Below are 23,279 nucleotides of genomic sequence, written 5' to 3' on the forward strand. Positions count from 1 at the left end.
GCTCTCTCCTCTTCCCCAGCGCCTCCTGCGTCCTTGCAACCCCATTCCCAATGCACGCGAGTGCGTGCGAGCAGACTCGGAGCTCGGCTCACAGGCCGGGAACTCTCCCTGGAGCACCCGCTAAATAGCAAACAGATGCCCAGCATGCCAAAGATCCCACCGACTGGGGCACCGCCTGGGACTCCCGGCCCGGCCGTTTCTGAACGGAGGAATGGCTGGCCCCACGACTGTTGCCTTAAACGAGCCGGTTTTGAAAGCAGAACATTCCCTTTCGCGGGGGCGCCCCCTCTCTACCCCGGAGCCGCAGAGGAACTTCTCCCTGCCTTTCTGTCGGCCACTCCTCCAGGCCCACTTCCCAAGCTCCGAAACGCTCCGGGACCCCTGACCTGGTTGCCATCGTTGCACTCGCCCGCCCGGGCTGCGTGAGTCCCGAGCTGATTCAGGTGGCGAATTTAGGGCCCAACGATCGCGCTCGGGGAGTTAGTTCTGATGGCGCGGATGTCCCCCCCGAGGGTAATCTCAGAGCGCGTCTCCGGAAGCCCGGATCCCTAAGCCCCCTCACCTCACCCCCCAGCACTCGCATCCCCGGGTAGCGGCCAGCAGGTGTGCTATTCGCAGACCACCCTGCAGTCGAGGAGCCGGAGTGTGTCCTGCGCTCGTCTCCTTTCCGATACTGGAAAGCGCGCCGGGGCGCACCCAACAAATCTCATTAATCCAAACATCCTCGTCCGAAGTGTCCCAAGTTCGAGTTTGGCCCGACGGTCCCCTTCCCGCGTCGACGCTGGAAGCCTCTTCTGCTAGGGCTTTCCCTTCGGACCCGAAGGGGCGCGCGCGGCGGTGCGCGGGATCCGCCTCTTCCCCGGGCTCTGGCTGGGCGGGGGTGGGTAGGCAGGGACCTGCATCTGATTAGCTGGGAGGGGGAAGCCGTGGTCCCAACCGCTCGCTCCTGTCTCCCAAGCTTCTGGGGGAGGAGGAGGAGGAGGAGGAAGAAGAGGTGGAGGAGGGCCGAGACAGAGAGCAAGAGCCGGGGTCCCCGTCACTGAGCACCCGGGTCAAGGTTGGAGCTACCGCCGCCGCCGCCTTCCGGCTCTCGAGTCGCCCTCGCCCCGGGCCCAGCCATGGGTCCCCCTTCCAGCTCCGGCTTCTACGTGAGCCGCGCGGTCGTCGTGCTGCTGGCCGGGCTGGCGGCCGCGCTCCTGCTGGCGCTGGCCGTGCTCGCCGCCCTGTACGGCCGCTGCGCGCGAGTCCCGCCGTCGGAGCTTCTCCACCGCGGAGTCCCGGGCGCCGCGACCTCCCGGCCCAGCACGCAGGAGGAGCCGCGGCCCACCGGGCACACCCGCCCCACCCGTGAGCCGGCGGGGACGACCACCCCGGGCAACGGGCGCCCTCCGGGACCCTGGGACCAGCTGCGCCTGCCGCCTTGGCTCGTGCCACTGCACTACGAGCTGGAGCTGTGGCCCCGGCTGCGGCCGAACGAGTCCTGGGCTCCGACGTTGACCTTCACCGGCCGCGTGAACATCACGGTGCGCTGCACCGTGGCCACCGCGCGGCTGCTGCTGCACAGCCTCTTCCTGGAGTGTGAGAGCGCCGAGGTGCGGGGTCCTCTCTCCTCCGGCACCGGGGACCGCACGGCGGGCCGCGTGCCGGTGGACGACGTGTGGGTCGCGTTCGACACGCAGTACCTGGTGCTGGAGCTCGGCGGCGCTCTGCAGCCCGGGGGCCGGTATGAGCTGCAGCTCAGCTTCTCCGGCCTGGTGTACCAGGATCTCAGGGAGGGACTCTTCTTCAACGTCTACACGGACCAGGGGGAGCGCAGGTAAGGGCAGGCCGGCCCGGCTCCCCTCCGCCCCCGCGCCCGCGTCCCCTGGCCGCCTACCTGCGTCCAGGGGCGCGTGCCCCCAAAGCCCCCATCCCTCGCGACGCTTTCTTGTAGAGCCGAAAGGCGAGCGCCCCCTTCCTCCCCTTCCCTCCAGAAACCCTGCTTGTTTGTTTCCTGAGATTAACAAACAGGGTTGCTGGAGTGGTGGGGGGCGGGAGGGATGGGGTGGCTGCGTGATAGACATTGGGAAGGGTATGTGCTGTGGTGAGCGCTGTGAATTGTGTAAGACTGAAGAAATCACAGACCTGTACCCCTGAAACAAAGAATACATTTTATGTTAAAAAAAAATAGTAGGAAGGGAAAAATGAAGGGGGGGGTATTGGAGGGGGAGACGAACCATGAGAGACGATGGACTCTGAGAAACAAACTGAGGGTTCTAGAGGGGGAGGAGGAGGGGGTGGGGGGATGGGTTAGCCTGGTGATGGGTATTAAAGAGGGAACGTTCTGCATGGAGCACAGGGTGTTACACGCAAACAATGAATCATGGAACACTACATCAAAAACTAATGATGCAATGTATGATGATTAACATAACATAATAAAAAATTTTTTAAAAAGTAAAAAAAAAAAAACAAAAAACAAACCCTGCTTGTAAATAGAGGCTACCAGACCGCGGTCCTCCCGCTGGTCAATTTTTAGCACCGTCCCAGCCTATCCAGTTTGTTTCTGTCCTTACCCTTTTAAGGTTGCTGCTATCCCCAGAAGCTTACCATTGTCTTCAGAAAGCCCTCCCCCCTTTTGCTCTAATCCAGGATGGCTTCACCCCCGTGAGCAAATCCCTTGCTACTCAAAGTTTGGTCCGCGCGCGGACTGGCAGTAGCTGTCAATCTGGGAGCTTGTTCGAAATTGCAAATTCCCCACCCTCGACCGAAGGATCAGGATGTGCGCTTTAAGATCACTGGGTGGTTTCTGGGTATGAACGCTGGAGAAGCTTGGGGCGGTCGCACTCTTGTGCGCCGAGGTTCCCGAGGTTCCCTCCCCAAGCGCGCCTCCGCGCCCAGCTCCCTGCTCTCTCTCTCTTTCTTCCTCGCTCTGTAGCTGCTGCTCTTGCAACAAAGAGACTCACGTCGGTGCAATTCTCATAGTTTTCTTTTTTTCCTTTTTGCTGAGTTTCCCCCAAACTGAAGAATCCCCTTTAATTCATCCCCTCCCATCCCCTGCCTGGGGACCGAGTCTCCTTTTGTGAACGAGCCACAGCTTCGCCGACCCCTCCCAAGCTTTTGAATGGCTCTGCCGAGTATGGGGGAGCCGGCGCTTTCGGGATTCCTTCCCTGGGAAGAAAATAATAACAACAACAACAGCGGTGACAAGAGACCTCCCCTCTGGGTTTGCAAGCTCACGTAGCATGCATGTGTTCTCTTTACACTCGTTTGGGATAATGCTTTCCACACGGAATGTTTCCAGCTCAAGAATTGCCTCTTTCCACGATCTGGAACCACGTTACTGACCTCAGGCGAGCACCCCGGGGAAATGGTGTATGTGGAAGATACCTAAAAGTTCTTTCTTCAAATGCTCACCTGCTGGTGGAGCATCTGCGGTTTACACGACTGCATATACTTTGCCTTTTATTATTAGAGAAAATGTTCTCAGATGTTCTCTGAGGGAAAGGAACCTACTCAATTACCCCTTAAATCATCTCCTGCATAATTTTCAAAAAACTTCTGGGCTTTGGAAGTAAGTTTAATAAGCTGCCTCAGTGGGTGTGTAATCTGTAACTTTTATTTTTAAGGACTATATGCTTGGGCTTTTTTTTTTTCTTTCAAAAATGCACCAAGGCTTGAAAAATAGCTTTGGAAATTTTCTCATTAGGATGATATGTTACCAGATTTAAGGGCATAGGAAACCTTTTGCAATTACTGTGCGGGTGGTTCAGAGTGCAAGATTTTTCGGGGGGAAGAAAAGGACACTGCACGTGCCTCAGAGTGTTTTCTGCTGTGAATTCAGTAAATCATTTGCTAACCCATCTCGTCCTTCTTCTTAATGAGGCCGTGGCCTGGATAGACTGCCCTCGCAAATATGGGAAATGAAAATCCCTTTCCATTTTTCTATTGTGTTGCCAACTCCAGGGGTAACTAGAAACTGTACTTTGAGAACATTAAAGTTCCAAAAAGCAAAAATCCTAATAAAGTCCCCCAGATGTTCATAGACCAACTTAGAGTTCCCGACTTGTGGCATCTTAGAGGAGCTGTTAACTTGGAAATTGCTCCTCTGCGTCTCTCCTTTGGAAACCACAAAGGGAAGAAACCTCCAGTTGAGCTTGAAGCCAAGGTCACAGAGAAGTTGGATAACATGATGAGTGCGGTGAAGCCGATTTTGGAAGCCCGCCAGGCCTGAGTTTGAGCTGTGCGACTTGAGTCAGGCTCTCCACATCTCTGAGCTGGTTGCCTCGTTCATGGAAGAGACCTAAGTGTCACCCGTTAGAGTGTTGTGAAAATTCATGAGAAGCCAGCCAGGACAGTATCTGGCACAGAACCTATGCGGTGGCCGCTGCTCTTATCAGCTCAGGGTGTGATGGTCAGGAGCAGCCTCTTACTATCGAAACATGGAAATGTGAGCCTCCAAAGAAGATCCCAACTGGGGAGCAACTGCCCACTGAGTGCACATTCCTCTTGGGATGTCTCCGATGCTGGCTGCCAACAGTCGGAATGTGTTTACTTCTCTTCTTTGACCCCTTCTCACAGTCTGGACAGGCTACAGCTTTTAAATAATTTTACTCAACACCAAGGCAAAAGAAAAAGAAAATCATTCCAGAAAACCCAAAGAGTGTCACTGTCTCACACTTTTAAGGCTTAGGTTACCGATTTTCTAGCTTCAGAGGTTGCTGGGGATGCTTCCCGAATGTTCTCTGCCTTTCTCCACTTGGCAGGTGCCATCCCATTTCTGCCACAGAGGAGACATCTACTGGATGCTTTGGACGTGTGCGTCTGTATGTCAATGTCTGCTTCTCTTGTTCCACGTGTAGAAAGCTGAGAGCACAATCCAAATGTTAATGTGTCTGAGAGCAGTATTTCCCAGACTTCATTCTCTGGTGCATCACTCTTCCGGGTTTTGCCATATTCACATACCCCTCGCCATATTTTTTTGCTAAAAAATATCACTCAACTTAAAAATATTAAGTAGATTGGGCTCCTGGGTGGCTCAGTTGGTTAAGCGACTGCCTTTGGCTCAGGTCATGATCCTGGAGTCCCGGGATCGAGTCCCACATCGGGCTCCCTGCTCAGCAGGGAGTCTGCTTCTCCCTCTGACCCTCTTCCCTCTCGTGCTCTCTCTCATTCTCTCTCAAATAAATAAATAAAATCTTTAAAAAATATTAAGTAGGTTTATTAAAAAGCAACTCTATATCAAATCATAGAACTTATAGTCATGGTGCTGTAGAGTCACAAACATGATGAAAAAAGCGATGTTATTAAGTTCACCTGTTACAATTGTCCACTGAAGGCTCCCAAGGCTCTGAATCTGAGGGCTGCTCTCTCTTTGTTAAAAAGAGAAATTAGAATCCGGTGTTCAAGATAAATAACACCAAACTAAGAACTTCTCTTGACCTTACCAGAAAGATTCGTAAAATTTGAAGAAGACTGACTTTCTCATATGTGAGTCAGATCTTTATAGTAGTGTGTCTGAGAGCTACCCCAAATCCTCCATCTATTCTTGGGGAAATCCTGAATTCGAGTAGTGGTTCATAAACCTTTGATGTATATGAGAATCCCCAGAGGAGTTTATCAAACAAACAGAGTCCTGGGGCACACCTTCAAAAATTCCAGATCAACACACTCATGTTCATAGTCATAACAGACACAAGATGGAAGCAACACATGCTCATGGATGGATGAGTGGATAAATACAATGTGGCTTATTATATACATGGGAATATTATTCAGCCTTAAAAAGGAAGGATGTTCTGGGGCACCTGGGTGGCTCAGTCAGTTAGGTGACCGGCTCTTGATCTCAGCTCAGGTCTTAATCTCAGGGTTATGAGTTCAAGCCCTAGGTTGGGCTCCATGCTGGGCGTGGAGCGTACCTTAAAAAAAAAAAAAAAGACGTTCTGACACATGCTACAACACAGATGAACTTTGAGGACATTGTATTTACTACCTGGAGTAGTTAAATTCAGAAATAGAAAGTAGAATGTTGGTTGCTAGGAGCGGGAAGTGGCAAGTTGCTGTTAAATGGGGACATTTGGTTGTTTTGTTTTTGTCTATTACAAATAAAGCTTCCAGGAGCAATTGTGTATGAGTTTTTGGTTGAATATGAGTTTTTATTCTTCTGGAATAAATGCCCAGGAGTATAACTGGTGGGTCATATGGTGGTTTCTTGTTCAGTTTTTAAGAAACTGCTAACTTGTTTCTCAAAGTGTACCATTTTACATTCCCACCAACAATGTATGAATGATAGTTGTCTGCATCTTAGCCACCATTTGCTTTTACCACTGTTTTCTATTTTAGCTGTTATGATTTGCATATAGTGATATCTCATTGTGGTCTTAATTTGCATTTTTCTGTTCCATAGTCACAGTGTTATCCATTGAACCGCTGGCCTGCACTTAATTTGCATTTTTCTAACAGCTAATGATGTTCAACATGTTCTTATGCTTGTTTGGCATCTGTATATCACCTTTGATGAAATGCCTCCTCATGTCTTTTGCCCGTTTTCTAATTGAATTGTTCTTTTTTTTTTTTTTTTACTGTTGAGTCCTGAGAGTTCATTATATATGTTGGATCGGAAACTTTTGTGAGACATATGGTTTACAAATAGGTTCTCCTGGTTTGTAGCTTGTTTTTTTCATGCTCTTAGTAAGGTCTTTTGGGGGGCAAAGTTTTTAATTTTAATGAGGTCCAGTTTATCAATTTTTAATTTATTTTTGATTTTTTTCCAATTTATCAATTTTTAAAATAGACCATGCTTTTGGTATCATGTCTAAGAATGCTTTCTTAAAAGGACTGTTGTAGAGCAGTTTTAGGTTTACAAAAAGTTAGAGGGTGGTACATGCATTTCCCATTTAGCCCCTGTACCTGCACATGCATGGTATTGCCCATTATGAACATCGCTCATCAGAATGATACATTTTTTTAACAGAAGATGAACTTCTCTTGACACACCGTGATCACCCAAAAGTCCATAGTTTACCCTATGGTTCACTCTTGGTGTTGTACATTCTATATTTTTGGACAAACATATATTGACATGTATCTATCATTATAATAGCATACAGAGTATTTTAACTGACCTAAAAATCCTGTTATTTGCTGATTCATCCCTTGTCCCAATCATTGATCTTCTTGTCTCCATGGTTTTGCCTTTTCTAGAATGTCTTATATTTGGAATCATGCTATATGTACATAGCCCTTTCAGATCTGGCTTCTTTCGCTTGGTAATATGCATTTAAGATTCTTTCATATCATTTCATGTCTTGATAGTTCATTTCTTTTCATCACTGAATAATATCCCATTCTCTGGATTACCATACTTTATTTATCCATTCCCCTACTGAAAAACATCTTAGTTGCTTCCAAGTTTCGACAATTATGTTTCATAATTAGCTGCTCTAAACTCTTTGTGCAGGTTCTTGTGTAGACATAAACTTTTAGCTTCTTTAGGTAAATATCAAAAGAGCATAATTGCTGAGTCATATGGTAAGAATATGTTTTGTTTTGTAAGAAACCACAAAACTGACTTTCAAAGTGGCTGTACCATTTTGTATTCCCACGAACAACGTACAAGAGTTCCTGTTGCTCCACATCCTCACCAGCATTTGGTGTTGTCAGTGTTCTGTGGATTTTGGCCATTCTAATAGGTGTGCAGTTTTATCTCGTTGTTTTAATTTGCATTTCTCTGATGACATATGATGTGGAGCCCTTTTTAATATGCTCATTTGCCATCTGTATAATTTCTCTGGAGAGTTGTCAGTTGAGGTTTTTAGCCCATTTTTTAATTGAGTTGTTTGTTTTCTTATTGCTGAATTTTAAGAGTTCTTTGTATATTTTGGATAACTGTCCTCTATCAGATATGTCTTTTGCAAATATTTTCTCCCAGTCTGTGGCTTGTCTTTTCATTCTTTTTATACTGTTTGTTGCAGAGCAAAAGTTTTCAGTTTTAAAGAAGTCCACTTTATCAATTATTTCTGTCATGGATCATGTCTTTGGTGTAGTATCTAAAAGGACCTCACCATACTCAAGGTCATTTAGGTTTTCTCCTATGTTATCTAGTAGGAGTTTTATATTTTTGAATTTTACATTTTAAAGTGACCCATTGTGAGTTAATTTGACCCATTATGAGTTAATTTTTGTGAAGGGTATAAGGTTTGTGTCTAGGTTCAATTTTTTGCATGCAGATATCTAGTAGTTCCAGCAATGTTTGTTGAAGAGACTATCATTACTCCATTGCATTGCCTTTGTTCCTTTGTAAAGATCAGTTGGCTGTGTTTGTATGGGTCTTTTTCTGGACTCTCTACTCTGTTCCATTGATCTGTTGGTCTATTCTTTCCCCAGTATCACACTCTCTTGATTACCATAGCTTTATAGTAAGTTTTGAAGGCAGGTGGTGTCAATCTTCCAAGTTTGTTCTTCTCCTTCAGTATTGTGTTGGCTATTCTGGGTCTTTTGTCTCTCCATATAAACTTTAGAATTGGTTTGTTGATATCCATGAACTTAACTTGCTGGGATTTTTTATTGGGATTGCATTGAATTTACAGACCAAGTTGGGAAGAACTGATATCTTTTTTTTTTATTTATTTATTTTTTTAATTTTTTATTGTTATGTTAATCACCATATATTACATCATTAGTTTTTGATGCAGTGTTCCATGATTCATTGTTTGTTCATAACACCCAGTGCTCCATGCAGAACGTGCCCTCCTCAATACCCATCACCAGGCTAACCCATCCCCCTACCCCCCTCCCCTCTAGAACCCTCAGTTTGTTTTTCAGAGTCCATCATCTCTCATGGTTCGTCTCCCCCTCTGACATACTCCCCTTTTCTTCCTCTCCTGTTATCTTCTTCTTTTCCTTTTTTCTTAAAATATGTTGCGTTATTTGTTTCAGAAGTACAGATCTGTGATTCAACAGTCTTGCACAATTCACAGCGCTCACCGTAGCACATACCCTCCCCAATGTCTATCACCCAGCCATCCCATCCCTCCCACCCCCAACCACTCCAGTAACACTCAGTTTGTTTCCTGAGATTAAGAATTCCTCATATCAGTGAGGTCATGTGATACATGTCTTTCTCTGATTGACTTATTTCACTCAGCATAACACCCTCCAGGTCCATCCACATCGTTGCAAATGGCAAGATCTCATTCCTTTTGATGGCTGCATAATATTCCATTGTGTATATATACCACATCTTCTTTATCCAGGGAAGAACTGATATCTTGATAATATGACTCCTATCAAGCCACCCAGGTACCCCAGCAATTGGATTTTGTATATTAGTCTTGTAGAGTGCTACCTTGCTATAATTGCTTATTAGTTCCAGGAGTTTTTTGGTCAGTTGTTTTGGATTTTCTAAATAGACAATCATGTCATCTGTGACTAAAGAGTGTTTTGTTTCTTCACAATCTATACATCGTGTATTTCCTTTTCTTGATGGTGGGACGGGACATCCTCACTTATACCTGACCTTAGTGGGAAAGCTTTCAGTTCTCACCATTAAGTATGAAGTTAGCTGTAGATTTTTCATAGTCTTTATCAGGATGAGGAAGCTCCCCTCTATTCCTATTTTACTGAGAGTTTTTATCATAAATGAATATCGGATTTTTGGCAAATGCTTTTTCTACATCTATTTTTAAGATTATGTGATTTCTCTTAGTCTTTTAATGTGATGGATTACATTAATTAATTTTCTTTTTTTTTAAAGATTTTATTTATTTATTAGAGAGAGAGAGAGAATGAGAGATAGAGAGCACGAGAGGGAAGAGGGTCAGAGGGAGAAGCAGACTCCCCGCTGAGCAGGGAGCCCGACGCGGGACTCGATCCCGGGACTCCAGGATCATGACCCGAGCCGAAGGCAGTCGCCCAACCAACTGAGCCACCCAGGTGCCCACATTAATTAATTTTCAAATGTTGAACCAGTCTTGTATACCTGAGATAAGTCCCAGTTGCTTGTGGTGTACAATTCTTTTTATACATTGTTAGATTTGATTTGCTAATATTATGTTGAGAAGTTTTGCATCTGTGTTCTTGGGAGATACTCGTCAATAGTTTTCTTTCTTTTTTATTTTTTTGTAATGTCTTTGTCTGGTTTTGGTTTGAGGGTAGTGCTGTCCTCACAGAATGTGTTCTCTGCTTTTTGTTTTTGGCAGATTATGTCTTTTAAGGAATTGGTCCATTTTATCTAGACTATCAATAGTCTAGATATTGTGAGCATAGAGTAGTTCATAGTACTCCTTATTATCCTTTTAATGTCCATGGGATCTGTACCAATGACTCCTCTTTCATTTCTTATCTTAGTATTGATATACTTGAATTAGTATTTATCATGTGTATTATTGTTTTCTATTTATTGCCATTGTTCTTTTTTCCTATTTCTGTCTTCTACTTCTTTTCTGCCTTTCTTCACTATGTTCTGCCAATCCATGAACATAGCTTAGCTAAACTGACAGTTCCATAGATTTTCTACATAAGTGATCATACTGTCTCAAATAAAGACAGTTTTACTTCTTTGTTTACTTCAGGTGCCTTTTATTGCTTTTCCTTGCCTTACTTCCATGTCTAGAGCATCTATTACAATGTTGGGTAAAAGTGGTTAGGTGCAGATATCCTTGTTTTGTTCTTAAGGTGAAAGCATTCAGTCTTGCACCGTTAATTATGACTTTTTTCCTTTAGTTTTTCTTCTTTTTCCTCTTCCTACTCTCTTTTTTCTCCTCTCCCCTCCCCCCTCCCTCCTCCTCCTCCCTGTTGTAGAAGCCCTCTATCAAATTGAGGAAGTTCCCTTCTGGTTTTTAATTTTCTGAGAATTTTTATCGGATTGGATGCCAGGTTTTGCCAAATGCTTTTTCTGCATCTATTGAGATGATCATATGGTTTTTCTTTTTCAGTCTGTTGATATGGTAAATTACATTGATTGATTTTCTAATGATAAATTATCATTGCATTTGAAAGATAAATCCCACTTGGTCTTGATGTATTATCCTTTTTATGTTTTGTTGCATTTGATTTACTAAAATTTTGTTTTTAATTTTTGTATCCATGTTCATGGATTTTCTTTTTCTTTGTCTTGTTTTGGTATCAGAGTAACACTGGCTTCAAATAATAAATTTAGAGGTTTTTCTTCTTTAATTTTTTGGAAGAATTTATATGGAATTGGCATTAATTCTTCCTTAAATTCTTGGTTGACTTTCACTAATGAAACCACATGGGCCTGGACTTTTTTTGTGGGATGGTTTTTAACTACAGATTAAATCTCTTTAATGAATAAAGGGCTATTTTGGTTATCTGTTTCTTCATGAGCAAGCTTTAAGAGTTTGGGTCTTTCAAGGAATTTGTCCATTTAATCAAAGTTGTCAAATTTAAGTGTAGTTAGTGTTTTCCAAAATATTCCTTTATTTTAATATCTGTAGAATCTGTAGTGATGTCATCTGTCTCATTCTTGACATTGGTCATTTGTGTCTTCTCTCTTTTGGGAACTTAAGCCCTGGTTCTGATATCTCTTGATTACCATAGCTTTATAGTAAGTGTTGAAGGCAGGTAGTTTCAATCTTCCAAGTTTGTTCTTCTCCTTCAGTATTGTGTTGGCCTCTGCCACTCACTAATTGTCTAACCAATTGCATGTACTCCAGGGTCCTCAGCTTTTTTAAGTTAAAAGGGTGGGGTCCTCCAAGGTCTCTTCCACTTCTGACAGACAGTAAGTTTGATAAGTGTGCCTTGAGATTTATATACTTTATTAATCTTCATGTAAAACCAATTTTTTGTTTCAATGGTTTTCTCTGTTGTTTTTCACTTCAATGCTTTATATATTATTCTTTATCATTTCCTTTCTTCTTCTTACTTTGGGCTTCCTTTCCTTTTCTTTTTCTATTTTTTAAAAAGATTTTATTTATTTATTTGACACAGAGAGAGAGAGTGAGAGCAGGAACACAAGCAGGGGGAGTGGGAGAGAGAGAAGCAGGCTTCCTGCCTGAGCAGGGAGCCTGATGTGGGGCTTGATCCCAGGACCCTGGGATCATGACATGAGCCGAGGGCAGACTCTTAACTGAGTCACCCAGGCACCCCTCTATTTTCTTTTTTTAAGATTTATTTATTTATTTTAGAGAGAGAGAGAGAGAGAGAGAGAGAGAGTGCTCAAAGGGGGAGGGCCAGAGGGAGAGGGAGGGAGACAATCCACAAGCAGACTCCTCGCTGAGCTCAGAGCACCATGCAGGGTTCAGTCTCACAACCCTGAGATCATGACCTGAACCAAAATCAAGAGTCAGATGCTCAACCGACTGAGCCATCCAGGTGCCCTTTTTCTGTTTCTGTTTTCTTCAGGTGGGTGCAAGGTAATCAATTTAAGGATCAATTTAAGGTATTTTTCTTCTCTACATAGGTGTTTAGTGGTATAAATTTTCCACTAACTACTGAATTAGTGGCATGCCACAAAAAATGTCATGTTGTTTTTAAAATTTTCGTTCAGTTCAATGTACTTTATAGCTTCCCTTTTGATTTCTTCTTTGATTCATGGGTTATTTACAACTGTGCTATTTAGTTTCCAAATATTTGGGCATTTTCTCATTTTTTATTGAGTGCCTGACATTTCAAAGTTTATGTTGCTGAATGGCATATTTTGTTATGTGGCTTTAATGAATGCTGTCTTTTTTAGATAGGTACATAAGTTATTTGGTGGCCTTCTCAATCCTTGTTTGATCTCCCATGGCTTGTATTTAAGTCCTTTGAGAGTGGATCGAAAGTCACCTTTACTCTAGGGCTACTTTAGCTCATTGCTCAGGCATTACCTTCCTGGTCTCTGTTGAAAAATCCATTTATTCTGGAGATTTCTGTACTCTGGCTTGTGGGAATTTGAACAATTCCTAGCACTGTGTGAGCTCTAGAAATTGTTCAGTTTTCCCTTCCGTGGTAGCTGTTCTTTCCCCCAACAGCATTTCTTTGCTTGACCTCCTAAAGTGCAGATTAATATTTGACCAAAGACTCAGCCTGGGGATGGGGGGTTGGGGGGGCGGATTCTGTGCAGATTTCTGGATTTCTGCCCTGCAGATTTTAGCTATCTAGGTCTCTCCAGGCATCAATCATAGTCTCCTCTACTCAGTGAGACCACTGAATTCCGTTTCTGTTCTCGTTCCCTGTGCTGCAGTTGAGAAATTGCTTCCAGGTAGACAAGGTGATTGTAGAGTTCACCTCATTAGCTTCTCTTCTCTCGGGAATCACAGTCCTGTGCTTCCTGTTATCATGTCTGAAAACAGTTCCATATATTTTATAGGAGTTTTTAGTTGTCTTCAACAGAGGGCTCATTCTAGCCTATGTTACCCCATCAGGGTGGAAAACAGAAGTCTGATCATCTCTAGAGTTGGCAATGTTATTAACTAAAGCTAATCCTCAGTCTTCTTCATATCTTAGTTTGCTTGTAGTTTGTATTACAGTATGTTCTACAAAGCACATAAAAGGACCCCAGGAAAGAGAGCTGGGAAGGACCACAGGCTGGGGAGCTGGAGCCCTGGTTCTGATACTACCCCAACCACTTCCTTGTCTCCCCATTTGTATAAATTCCCAGGGTACCAGCTTTCACATCTATAAATTAAGATGGTGGAACTCTCTAAGTTTTCTTCCACTTTTGAAATTCAGTGAAAGAATGTATAATCCCATTCTTGTTCACAGGGTCCTCTAGGAATACGTCTTGCTTTTCTGATCATGCCATGTCCTTAATAAAATATAAGACAGAATAGGGAGGTATTCAGAGAAATGAGAATAGGGTCATCAAGGGATGAGGGTGGGCTCACTAGTGTGACATGGCTGGAGAAAATTAGGATCTTTATCAGGGACAAATTAAGGGGAGAACCGTATGAGCAAAACCAGTCAGTGTGTGCAGGTGTAGAAAGAGTGAACAGAGAATTGAAAAAGACTTCCTTCCAGTTGCTGTTTATGCTAGGAAATCTGGCACAGTCCTCAGGGTATGACACACAAGAGAGAAAGTTGAGCAATTATTAGGAAAGAATTTAGAAGTATCAAAACAAGCAGTGAATTCCAATGCCAAGTACATGATGTCGCTGGTGATGCAAAGAAAAGATCATTTCATTATCCTATAGAGGTGTTGACCCCACATGCTTCATGTGGCTGAGCCGTCTTCTCTAGGGGATGGTTTTGCTCATCAAAGATTGAGATCTTGTATCTTTTGAAAACAAGTGTAACCAGCATATTGAAAAAGCACACCTCACAGTTCAGTAAAAATGCAACTGTGTTTCTCCCACTGTCCCTTTTACAATTTAGTCTCTGAGATCATCTTTCCTGCTCCTGCATAAATACTCTAGCAGCCCATAATTTACCGCTCATTCTTTGGTGACAGATGATCTATGTCCACGAAGTCACAAACACTGTCCAGATGCAAAAATTAGGGAATCCAGTCCTGTGTCCTACTAAAACCCGTGACTTAATTTACTGTGAAATCTCCCTTTCTCTCGCTCCACGCTCACTTCCCAGAGCTGGGGTGGGCTCCGGGGTAAGGGGCAGTGATGTTTCCATTTCTCCACCTCATGGTTCTCGTCGCCGTCCCCCCACCTTCCATCTTGAGAGCTGCTGTTGCACCCCGACCGGGTCCCATGGGATGGGGGGAGTTGGGGAGAGGTGGTGACGTGGAGGGCACTTCTTACCTGAGCCAATACTCTTGCCATTTGGTCTGACTCTGGCTTAGTACATACCTTTTCCCCTCAAGATGTCATTTCCTTTTTTTTAAATTTTTTTTATTATTATGTTATGTTAATCACCATACATTACATCATTAGTTTTTGATGCAGTGTTCCATGATTCATTGTTTGTACATAACACCCAGTGCTCCACGCAGAACGTGCCCTCTTTAATACCCATCACCAGGCTAACCCATCCCCCCACCCCCCTCCCCTCTAGAACCCTCAGTGTGTTTCTCAGAGTCCATCGTCTCTCATGGTTCGTCTCCCCCTCCGATTTCCCCCCTTCATTCTTCCCCTCCTGCCATCTTCTTCTTCTTTTTTTTAAACATATAATGTATTATTTGTTTCAGAGGTACAGGTCTTCTCACTGTTTCCCTTTCTCCTAGGATTTCCTTGCGCCTGTCGGCTGCTTTCTGTATTTCTCTGTTCTGATGGTCATTAGTGACTTTTTCCTCGGCCCCACCCCCAGACATGCAGTAGTGCATCTCCAGCTTCCTGCAGGTGGCCCCATTGGATAGAACCCAAGTCAGTCCTGTACGGGCTCACTCCATGTCTCAGGGCCCACAGCTCTCCCAAGGAACACTCATGTATTCCTGACCTGGGGCTGACGTGGGTCCTAAGACAGTAGCAGCCTTCTTATGGCTCTGCCTCCAAAGCTGTCAGTCTCCTGCCTTTCAGAGTCCCACCTGGTAGGAGTTAGACTCTGACCAGGGTCAATGTCAGCTTTCCCACACGGACGCTGGGGACCAGCCTCCAAGTCTCTCAGCCTCAGGAAACGCTCTCTGCTCTCTGTGGGATCTTCTCCCCGTCTAGCTCACCCTAGTTAGGGGTTCCCAGCACCCTGAGATCAAGAGGGCTTTGCTAAACTATACCCCTCCCACGCTGAGAAATCTCTCCTCTCATCTCGTCTCCATCCCCTGACCTTCCTTCCCGCTTTTTTTTTTTTAAAGATTTTATTTATTTATTTATTTGAAAGAGAGAGTACACAAGCAGAGGGGGGAGGGGCAGAGGGAGAGGGAGAAGCAGGCTCCCCACTGAGCAGAGAGCCCGATGCAGGACCCCATCCCAGGACCCTGGGGTCATAACCTGAGCCGAAAGCAGATGCTTAACAGACCACCCAGGCGCCCCCTTTCATATATCTCTGATGGAGCTGAGAAGCCCAACAAGGGCCCGTGGCTCCTCGAGGCCATCTCCTTCAAAAATCTTCATAACATGGTTTGGCACCTTTCTCTGGAATTGTACCTCTATTATGTCTTGTTGCCTGGTGGAAACTTCAGTTTTAAGATCCTGTTACACAAGTAATAAACAAACATAATTCATGGGCCAAGCCTTGAACCACAGACCTGTAGTGTAACATCCGTCTTTACTAAACATTTTAATTTCTGAGTGTGTCGTTGTGCAAAAACAACTCAGGGGGACCACTTTCAGGTCTTACTTAACCCTTGGCCAGTTATGTTACTCAGCACTTGTGAGCTAGAGCTGTAGGCTCTAGCGTATGGTGTCCATACAGTACTTGGGAATGAAACACCTTAGTGAGTGGATGTTTCTTACGTGGCAGGAGATGGATCCCCCAAGGACATCACGTGGTCTTGACCCCAAAGACCTCCTCCGGCCCAGAAACGTGGCGAGTCCAGGATTCTCTGGCTGTACCAGAGGGCAGGAAAGTGGCTTTGAAATCCCGAGCCCCTACGAGACAAACTCTCCCAAATTAACTCCCTCCCCAGCTGACCGCTCTCAACCCAGACTTCCAGGCACTGTAATAGCAGGTTTCAGTGAGCTTTGAGGGCAGGAGAGGGTGGATGGTTCTTTTTTCTGAGGTCAGGATATCCTTACAGGGTTGCTTGAGTCCAAAGCAGAGACAGCAGGGAACAAGTACCGCCCTTCAGTTCCCAGATGTGACATAACCAGGTCGTGTATGCTGCTGGCTGGTCCTGACCTGGTAGGTAAGCCTGCGAGTCAGCAAGGCTGTGTGTTGTAGGGATCTTTCCCGTTTTGTTTGTTCGTAGAAAACCAGGGAGGGAAATAGTTGAGCAAGATCCAAGAGTTTCTTTTATTTCACTTCTCCAGAGGCCCGAATCATGGAATGGGAAGGCACTTGCTGGGTATTTGGTTTGTTAAAGTGGTGACTCTCTAAGTGGGCATCTCTTAGCCTTTTGGAAACCTGTAGCTCCCCCGCCCCCGCTTTTTAAAATTTAAAATCAACTAATTAACATATAATGTATTATTAGTTTCAGAAGTAGAGTAGCCTCTTTTGACGAGCGTACAATTTTCCCAATTGCCTGAAGAGTCTGATTTTCTCTCCTTCTCACCTGGCAACTTCCTTGAGATTCGTATGCTTTGTGAAGTCGTGGCAGTGAAGAGGGGTTTACTTTCTTTTTATTTTATTTTAGTTATTTGTCAGAGAGAGCGAGCGATCACAGGCAGGGGGAGCGGTAGACAGAGGGAGAGGGGGAAGCAGACTCCCTGCTGAGCGGGGAGCCCGATGCGGGACTCGATCCCAGGACGCTGGGTTCATGACCCGAGCCGAAGGCAGACTCTTAACTGACTGAGCCACCCGGGTGCCCCTCCCTGCTCAATATTCTTTCCACTATATTGTCAACTGTTTGACTCTTCTCTCCTTCATCACCTGTCTTCTAAAGATAGCAACCGATACTACAAAACAAATAGCCGGGGCAACAGACACTGTAAAAATACTTCGTGTTCTTTTATCTGTATTAGATCAAGCTGCCTTTATTTTGTAGTCCCTCCAAAGCTGAGAAAATACTTATTCAATTGTTATGAACGCATGTTTTTGCCAAATATTATAAATGGTACTGAAGAGAAAACACGTGACCCCTACTTCTGGTAGTTTGATCTTTATTAGGAAGACAAATGTGGTTCATATTCAGCTTGCGGTCAACCGTGACCTCTGAGACCTGTCTAAATGCAGTTGTAATTGTCAATGTTCCAACCCTCCACCCCTACCCCGTAACTTATCCCTCCTTGAACTCTTTTACAGTTCATCTATATGGAGAGCAATCTGGGAGATTGAAAGGCATATAGGAGAATTCATAGGTGGTTTATTGAAAAATTCAGTTACTAATCAGGTGAAAGTTCAAACAGCAAGAAAAGGTTGATGGTACCATTCCTTTCCGGGTGGGGAATCAGAGGCTCAGCAAGAACTCGTGTGGCAGGTTGTTCAGGCTTGCTCAGCTAGCCGGAGATGGAGCAGAGTCTTGCAGCCAAAGTGGCTGAGGTCAGAGTTCACGGATGTCAGAGTTCACGGGCCGCCTTCCAGCCTGTGGAAGCAAGGGCAAAGTTAAGTGGGAAGAAGCATATGGGGCAGAACAGGCTTGTTGAAAATTACGGTTTTGTCACAGCGAGGTTATGAGCACTTCAAGTTGGCTGACTTTGAGAGGCTTTTGAGCGTGTGGACTGTTGCGTGTGAATTTTCATGTGAGTGGGGGCCTTATCGTGGTGGAGGTGGGTGGTGATAATGCAGGGGCCATACTCTTTCACACCCTGTTGAATTCCCTTGTTTTTTATTTAAAACCTGGGCCTGAAACAAGGGTAAACGCATTAGGGACGTTAAGTCTCAGGACCTTAGGAGAAAAAAAAAAAGAATTAGCATCCACAGTTGTCATCCCAAATCAGGGTCCCAGGTCACTGAGTCTTAATGAGACCACAGGTTTATTTGGGAAGAAAGTTGTTAGCGAGCACCCATCTCTTGTCAGATGTCGGCCGTGTTTACAGGGGATGAACCTGACAATCTCCTCGTTTGCCTAGGGCACCCTTGTCCCTAAACTTTTCCCCTAAATCGCCAGTGCACTGTGGGGTAATGTCACTCTTTGTATTTTTCCATGGAGATCGGGGAAGGAGCCGTAGGGATTTGATAAATCTACCCATATGTAAATGAAAGTAGTTTTTTTTTTTTCATTTGGCGTGTACTTAGATCATTTACCCCCAGCGGGTGCAGAATAAAACCTCTTCTAAGTTTTCAACCATGAAGAAGAGGGACCATGTGAGAAAAAGATAAAGATGTAGAAATTCTCCAGTAAACATTGCTTGCATTTTGATGCCGGATGAGAACAATAGTCCAGTCCCCAAAAAGTAATCCTAGTTTGAAAAAATAACTTGCTTCTCAAAAGCCTGTCATTGCATATTTGCTATATTTGTCCCTATTTTGTTTGCAGAGGGTTTTATAGGCATATGATGTAATGAAGTAAATAGTATTTTGTGGTCAAAAATTAAATAGGTCTTTTGTATTTTAGGTCTTACAAGAATTCCAAGGTGTGGTGAGAACTAAACTGTGTGTGTTTTAACTGGAAGGGCAGCGAGGAAGATGAGGGGAAATATTCTAGCTCCTTCCTGAATATAATTATAAGCCATCATCCCTCCATATTTTTTCTTGTTTCCCCTAATTTGAAATAAAAATAGATTTTTCCCAAAACTGTATTGCAGGGCCCTGTTAGCGTCTCAGATGGAACCCACATTTGCCAGGAGTGTGTTTCCTTGTTTTGATGAGCCAGCTCTAAAGGCAACTTTTAATATTACAATTATTCATCACCCAAGTTATGTGGCCCTTTCCAACATGCCAAAACTAGGTAAGTAATATTTCCTGTCCTCATATATGCATGTATATTAATGATACATATGTGTGTGTGTATATACAGACATATATATGTGTATGCATATATATTTAACTCTGTAATACCTTTGATATCAATAGCTTTTCGAGGCCATGTATTGGCAGTGTATTATAATTAGGGAGAGCAGTCACCTGGGGTCTGTATCAGCACCAGCATCTTGGAGATGGTAAATCCAGATTCTTTTTGCTTTGGAAGCTGGGGACACCACGTTGTTCTTATTCCTTGGCAGCCTGTCTGCCCGTTAGTTTGGCCTTCAATATTGATCATTAGTGATAACAAGCTAGCAGACTTAGTCTGAATCTGGTGCCCAGATGTGTTTCATTTGGCTCACACGTTTTTTTCTTCTGATTGAACTTTAAAAGATCCAGAGATTTCTCATAAAAATCAAGATTTTTACTTCCTTGTAAACAGAAGATGTAAGAACACGAAGCACGCAGCTCCTTCGTGACAGCAATAGTTAGAGCTCGTGAGAGGCTGTCCCCTGCAGATGGGCCCCCCCCCCCGGCCTGCTCTGGTCCCCACCACTCCCTGTTAACGTATGCCAGCCTGATTCATATCAGATACCCGGCCCTCAGCTTTAAAGACCCAGCCTGCCTCCACTGGAGACTTTGCTGAAACCTTACAATGGCCAAATTGCCCTTCCTTGACCTCCTGGGGGCCTGGGAGGCTCTAGATGAAGTGTTGTGAGAGCTGGACTGGTCTAGGAAACAGTAGAAGTGGATGGAAAAGAGAAGAGGTGTGTCGTGGGCCTCACGTATGTGCCCATGGATTTGGCCCTCCGTCAGTATTATTCAGGATACCGATTCAGAGCAAAGGTGCTGTCCCTAGATCTTCCTAATGTCGTTTCTTTGTATGTTTTTAACTGAAGTATAGCGGACATACAAGATTACGTGAGTTTCAGAGGTACGTCGTGGTGATTCGACAATTAGGTGACATTATGCACGGTTCACCATGATAAGTGTAGTCACCATCTTCTCTGCTGTACATTGTATCCCTGGGGCATTGATCTTTTTTCAAAGATTATTTATTTTGAGAGAGAGAGAGAGAGGGAGAGAGAGCTAGCAGGGGGAGGGGCAGAGGGAGAGGGAGAATCTCAAGTAGACTCTACGCTGAGCATGGAGTCCGAAGCAGGGTTCGATCTTACCACCCTGAGATCATGACCTGAGTGGAACCCAAGAATCAGATGCTCAACTGACTGGGCCACCCAGGCGCCCCTCCCCACTTTAGCTGTTAATCTCCTTCACCCATTTTGCCCACCTCCCCAGGCCCCTTTCCACTTGGCAACCACCATTTTATTCTCTGTATTTATGAGTTTCCAGTTTTTTTGTTTGTTGGTTGGTTTGTTCATGTGTTTTGCCTTTTAAATTTCACACATCAGTGAAATCATATGGTATTTGTCTTTCTTGGACTTATTTCGCTTCATATGGTTTTGATGAGTTCGGGGTGGAGAAATCCAAACTGCTCAACTCTGGGGACTGGCTGGGAAGAAGTCGCGGGGTGACACGTGCCTGGACACATGGTTTCAGAGGTGGCTGTCAGTGCTTTGGTTTGCAGTGATTTGGACTGAAATTGACTTCTGTAGGTCAGTCTGCAAGGAGAGACGCGAATGGAAGCACATGGACAGTCACCACGTTTTCCACCACGCCCCACATGCCAACTTACTTAGTGGCCTTGGCCGTATGTGACTATGCCCACGTGGACAGAACCGAAAGGGGCAAGGAGGTGAGTGAGAAAGACCGTCCAGGTAAGGGTGCCTTCGTACTGGCTGTGGGTGGTTCGTCCGTTCTTTCCAAATCCGGGGGTTATGCCTCCGTCTCCCATGTCACCTCCTGGTGGCCCCTCTAACTGTTTCTAGGCCCTGTTGAAACTCTTAGTGGGGGGAGGGGCGCCTGGGTGGCTCAGTCAGTTAAGCGTCTGCCTTCGGCTCAGGTCATGATCCCAGGGTCCTGGATCGAGTCCCGCATCGAGCTCTTTGCTCAGCGGGGAGCCTGCTTCTCCCTCTCCCACTCCAGGTCCCCCTGCTTGTGCTCTCTCTCTCTCTCTCTCTCTGACAAATAAATAAATAAAATCTTTTTGAAAAAGGAAAGAAAAAAACCCTGGTGTGGCTTTGCAGATGGGATGCCACAGTTCTCCTGCGCTCACGCCTCGAAACTCGGGTTTGCCTGTTATTTAGTCCACGAGCCTTGAAGCAGGGGTGACAGTCAGGGTGTCCAGCGCCCCATACATCCCCAGGCACCAGCTGGGAACAGCCACATGATGGAAAAGGTGCCTGCAGGTGATGGATGAGGGCCGCTGGCTTGCTCAACTCCGAGGCACACGGCACTCCCTCAGAGTTGGGTGAAGGAGGCGCTCTGTCCCAAAACACCTCGTTCTCACCCAGTCATGCCCTCCTTCTGTAGTCACCTTCTGGGCAAATATCCAGGTTCCCACTGCAGTCCTTTACCATCTGGCTCACACCCCACACTGGAGCATGGAGGGAAGTAAGGCCAATTCCGCAGGCCACGTTCTGTCTCACCACCTTGATCTCCCAGACCTGAGAAAATCAGGCTCCGACAGTGGGCGGAGACTCTCTCCCCGGGCCCAGCATCTTCCGGGCTTGTACCACGGACTTGCGTAGATCAGGAGGCTGTGGAGGAGACAAGCCTCTCACCAGGGGCGAATCACTCTGAGCTACTCCTCTGAAGGCTGAAGGAACAACACTGTGTTCCACGCAGACCACAGCCTCTCCTCCTCAGCTGTTGGTTGCAGCTTGATTTCGCTTCCCGAAGAGTCACTGGTGGGGCCTTGAGATGCACAGATGGAGCACAGGCCAAGGGAAACATTCCCGACACCTCCTGAGAAATCTCCTCGGGCATGATGTAGAAGCACATCATGGGGCCTCCCATGGGGCCAGTGGCTCTCAAGGGGCCGGTGGCTCTCGGGGCTGCTTTTTCAGCAGCAAGTTTGAGAGAAAGGGGCCAGTCCATTTCTTGGTGAAAGATAGCCCTGAAAAGAAAACCAGCTGGCATTGAAGCAAAGAGGGAACGGAACAGGCCTAGGAAAGGCCCATTCTTTCCCAGAAGATTTGAAATTTGGGATGAGTTTATCAGTGGAATGCTGGTTTGGCTCTGGCTCAGCTCTACAAAGGGAAGGAGTCCGGCATCTATCCTACGGGGGAACCAGAATGGACTCTTGGAAGAGGGTCCAGATTATACAAACAATTGCTCGTCGAGGAAGAGATAAAAATTTAGTGAGATTGAAAATGTGGTTAATCCTTGACATGAGAATAAACATGGAAACACGACCTAAGGTTGGAAATAACATCTTTTGAGTAGGACTTGGCACACACAGGCATGTGTGAAGATTTTCCTCTCTTAGGTGTTGAGGTCTGCTGGGTGCAGGGAGGACCCCAAGATCACACTGGGGGGGGGCGGTGAGGTGTGGATTTGAAGGAATTTTACGGCTGCATCTTCCAAGTTTTCCTCACTGTTTGGTGTTAGCTCCCTCCCACACAGCTTGAAGTCTCTATCACTTGCTTCCCCTTTGGCTTATAGGATGGTAGTTTGGGGGAGGCGTTTTGAAACTGAAAGTGGAACCTACAAAGGTTCTGTTATTTCTCCAAATGTTACAGTGAAAATGCATTCATCTTGAATGCGGGGAGAAGGGATTGTTCTTTCCACTCGCAGTGTGGGTTTGGGTGCAGCCATCTTCCTGTTTCCTGGAACTGGAGGTGGGGGCTGGGGGCAGTGCCATGTAGGGGCAGGGCTGAGTCCTGGGGCCTCCTTCCAGGGAGAAGGAGGCCTCTGCAGCGTGGGGGAGGCTGAAAAGCATGCGGTCAGAGGCCCCAGAAGCAGGTGGCTGCATTCTGTGAGAGGGGAACATTCCTGAAGACCTCGTGTAATTCCACATTCACCTAATTCAAGACAAATCTTCCAGCAGAAATACAAGCAGAGGAAGGTGAATG

General features: G+C 45.5%; 1 protein-coding gene across 7 annotated transcripts in view; it reads left to right on the top strand.

Moving 5' to 3' along the window:
* Positions 1 to 919: 919 nt before the first annotated feature.
* Positions 920 to 23,279, top strand: part of LVRN (laeverin) — an 88,028-nt gene continuing 65,668 nt past the window's right edge. For all 7 annotated transcript variants that reach the window (XR_012374178.1, XR_003205917.2, XR_012374177.1 and 4 more), the window contains exons 1-3: positions 920 to 1,816; positions 19,149 to 19,291; positions 20,919 to 21,058. Coding sequence is in view for 3 of the 7 variants with exons in the window: in XM_025860864.2 (XP_025716649.1) it covers positions 1,119 to 1,816; positions 19,149 to 19,291; positions 20,919 to 21,058 (981 nt within the window). In the remaining 4 variants the exon portion in view is untranslated. The remainder of the gene's footprint in view (positions 1,817 to 19,148; positions 19,292 to 20,918; positions 21,059 to 23,279) is intronic.

This window comes from Callorhinus ursinus, unplaced genomic scaffold, assembly GCF_003265705.2.
Source record: "Callorhinus ursinus isolate GAN/ISIS: 27379988/994484 unplaced genomic scaffold, GSC_fseal_2.0 scaffold30, whole genome shotgun sequence".
Taxonomy (NCBI): domain Eukaryota; kingdom Metazoa; phylum Chordata; class Mammalia; order Carnivora; family Otariidae; genus Callorhinus; species Callorhinus ursinus.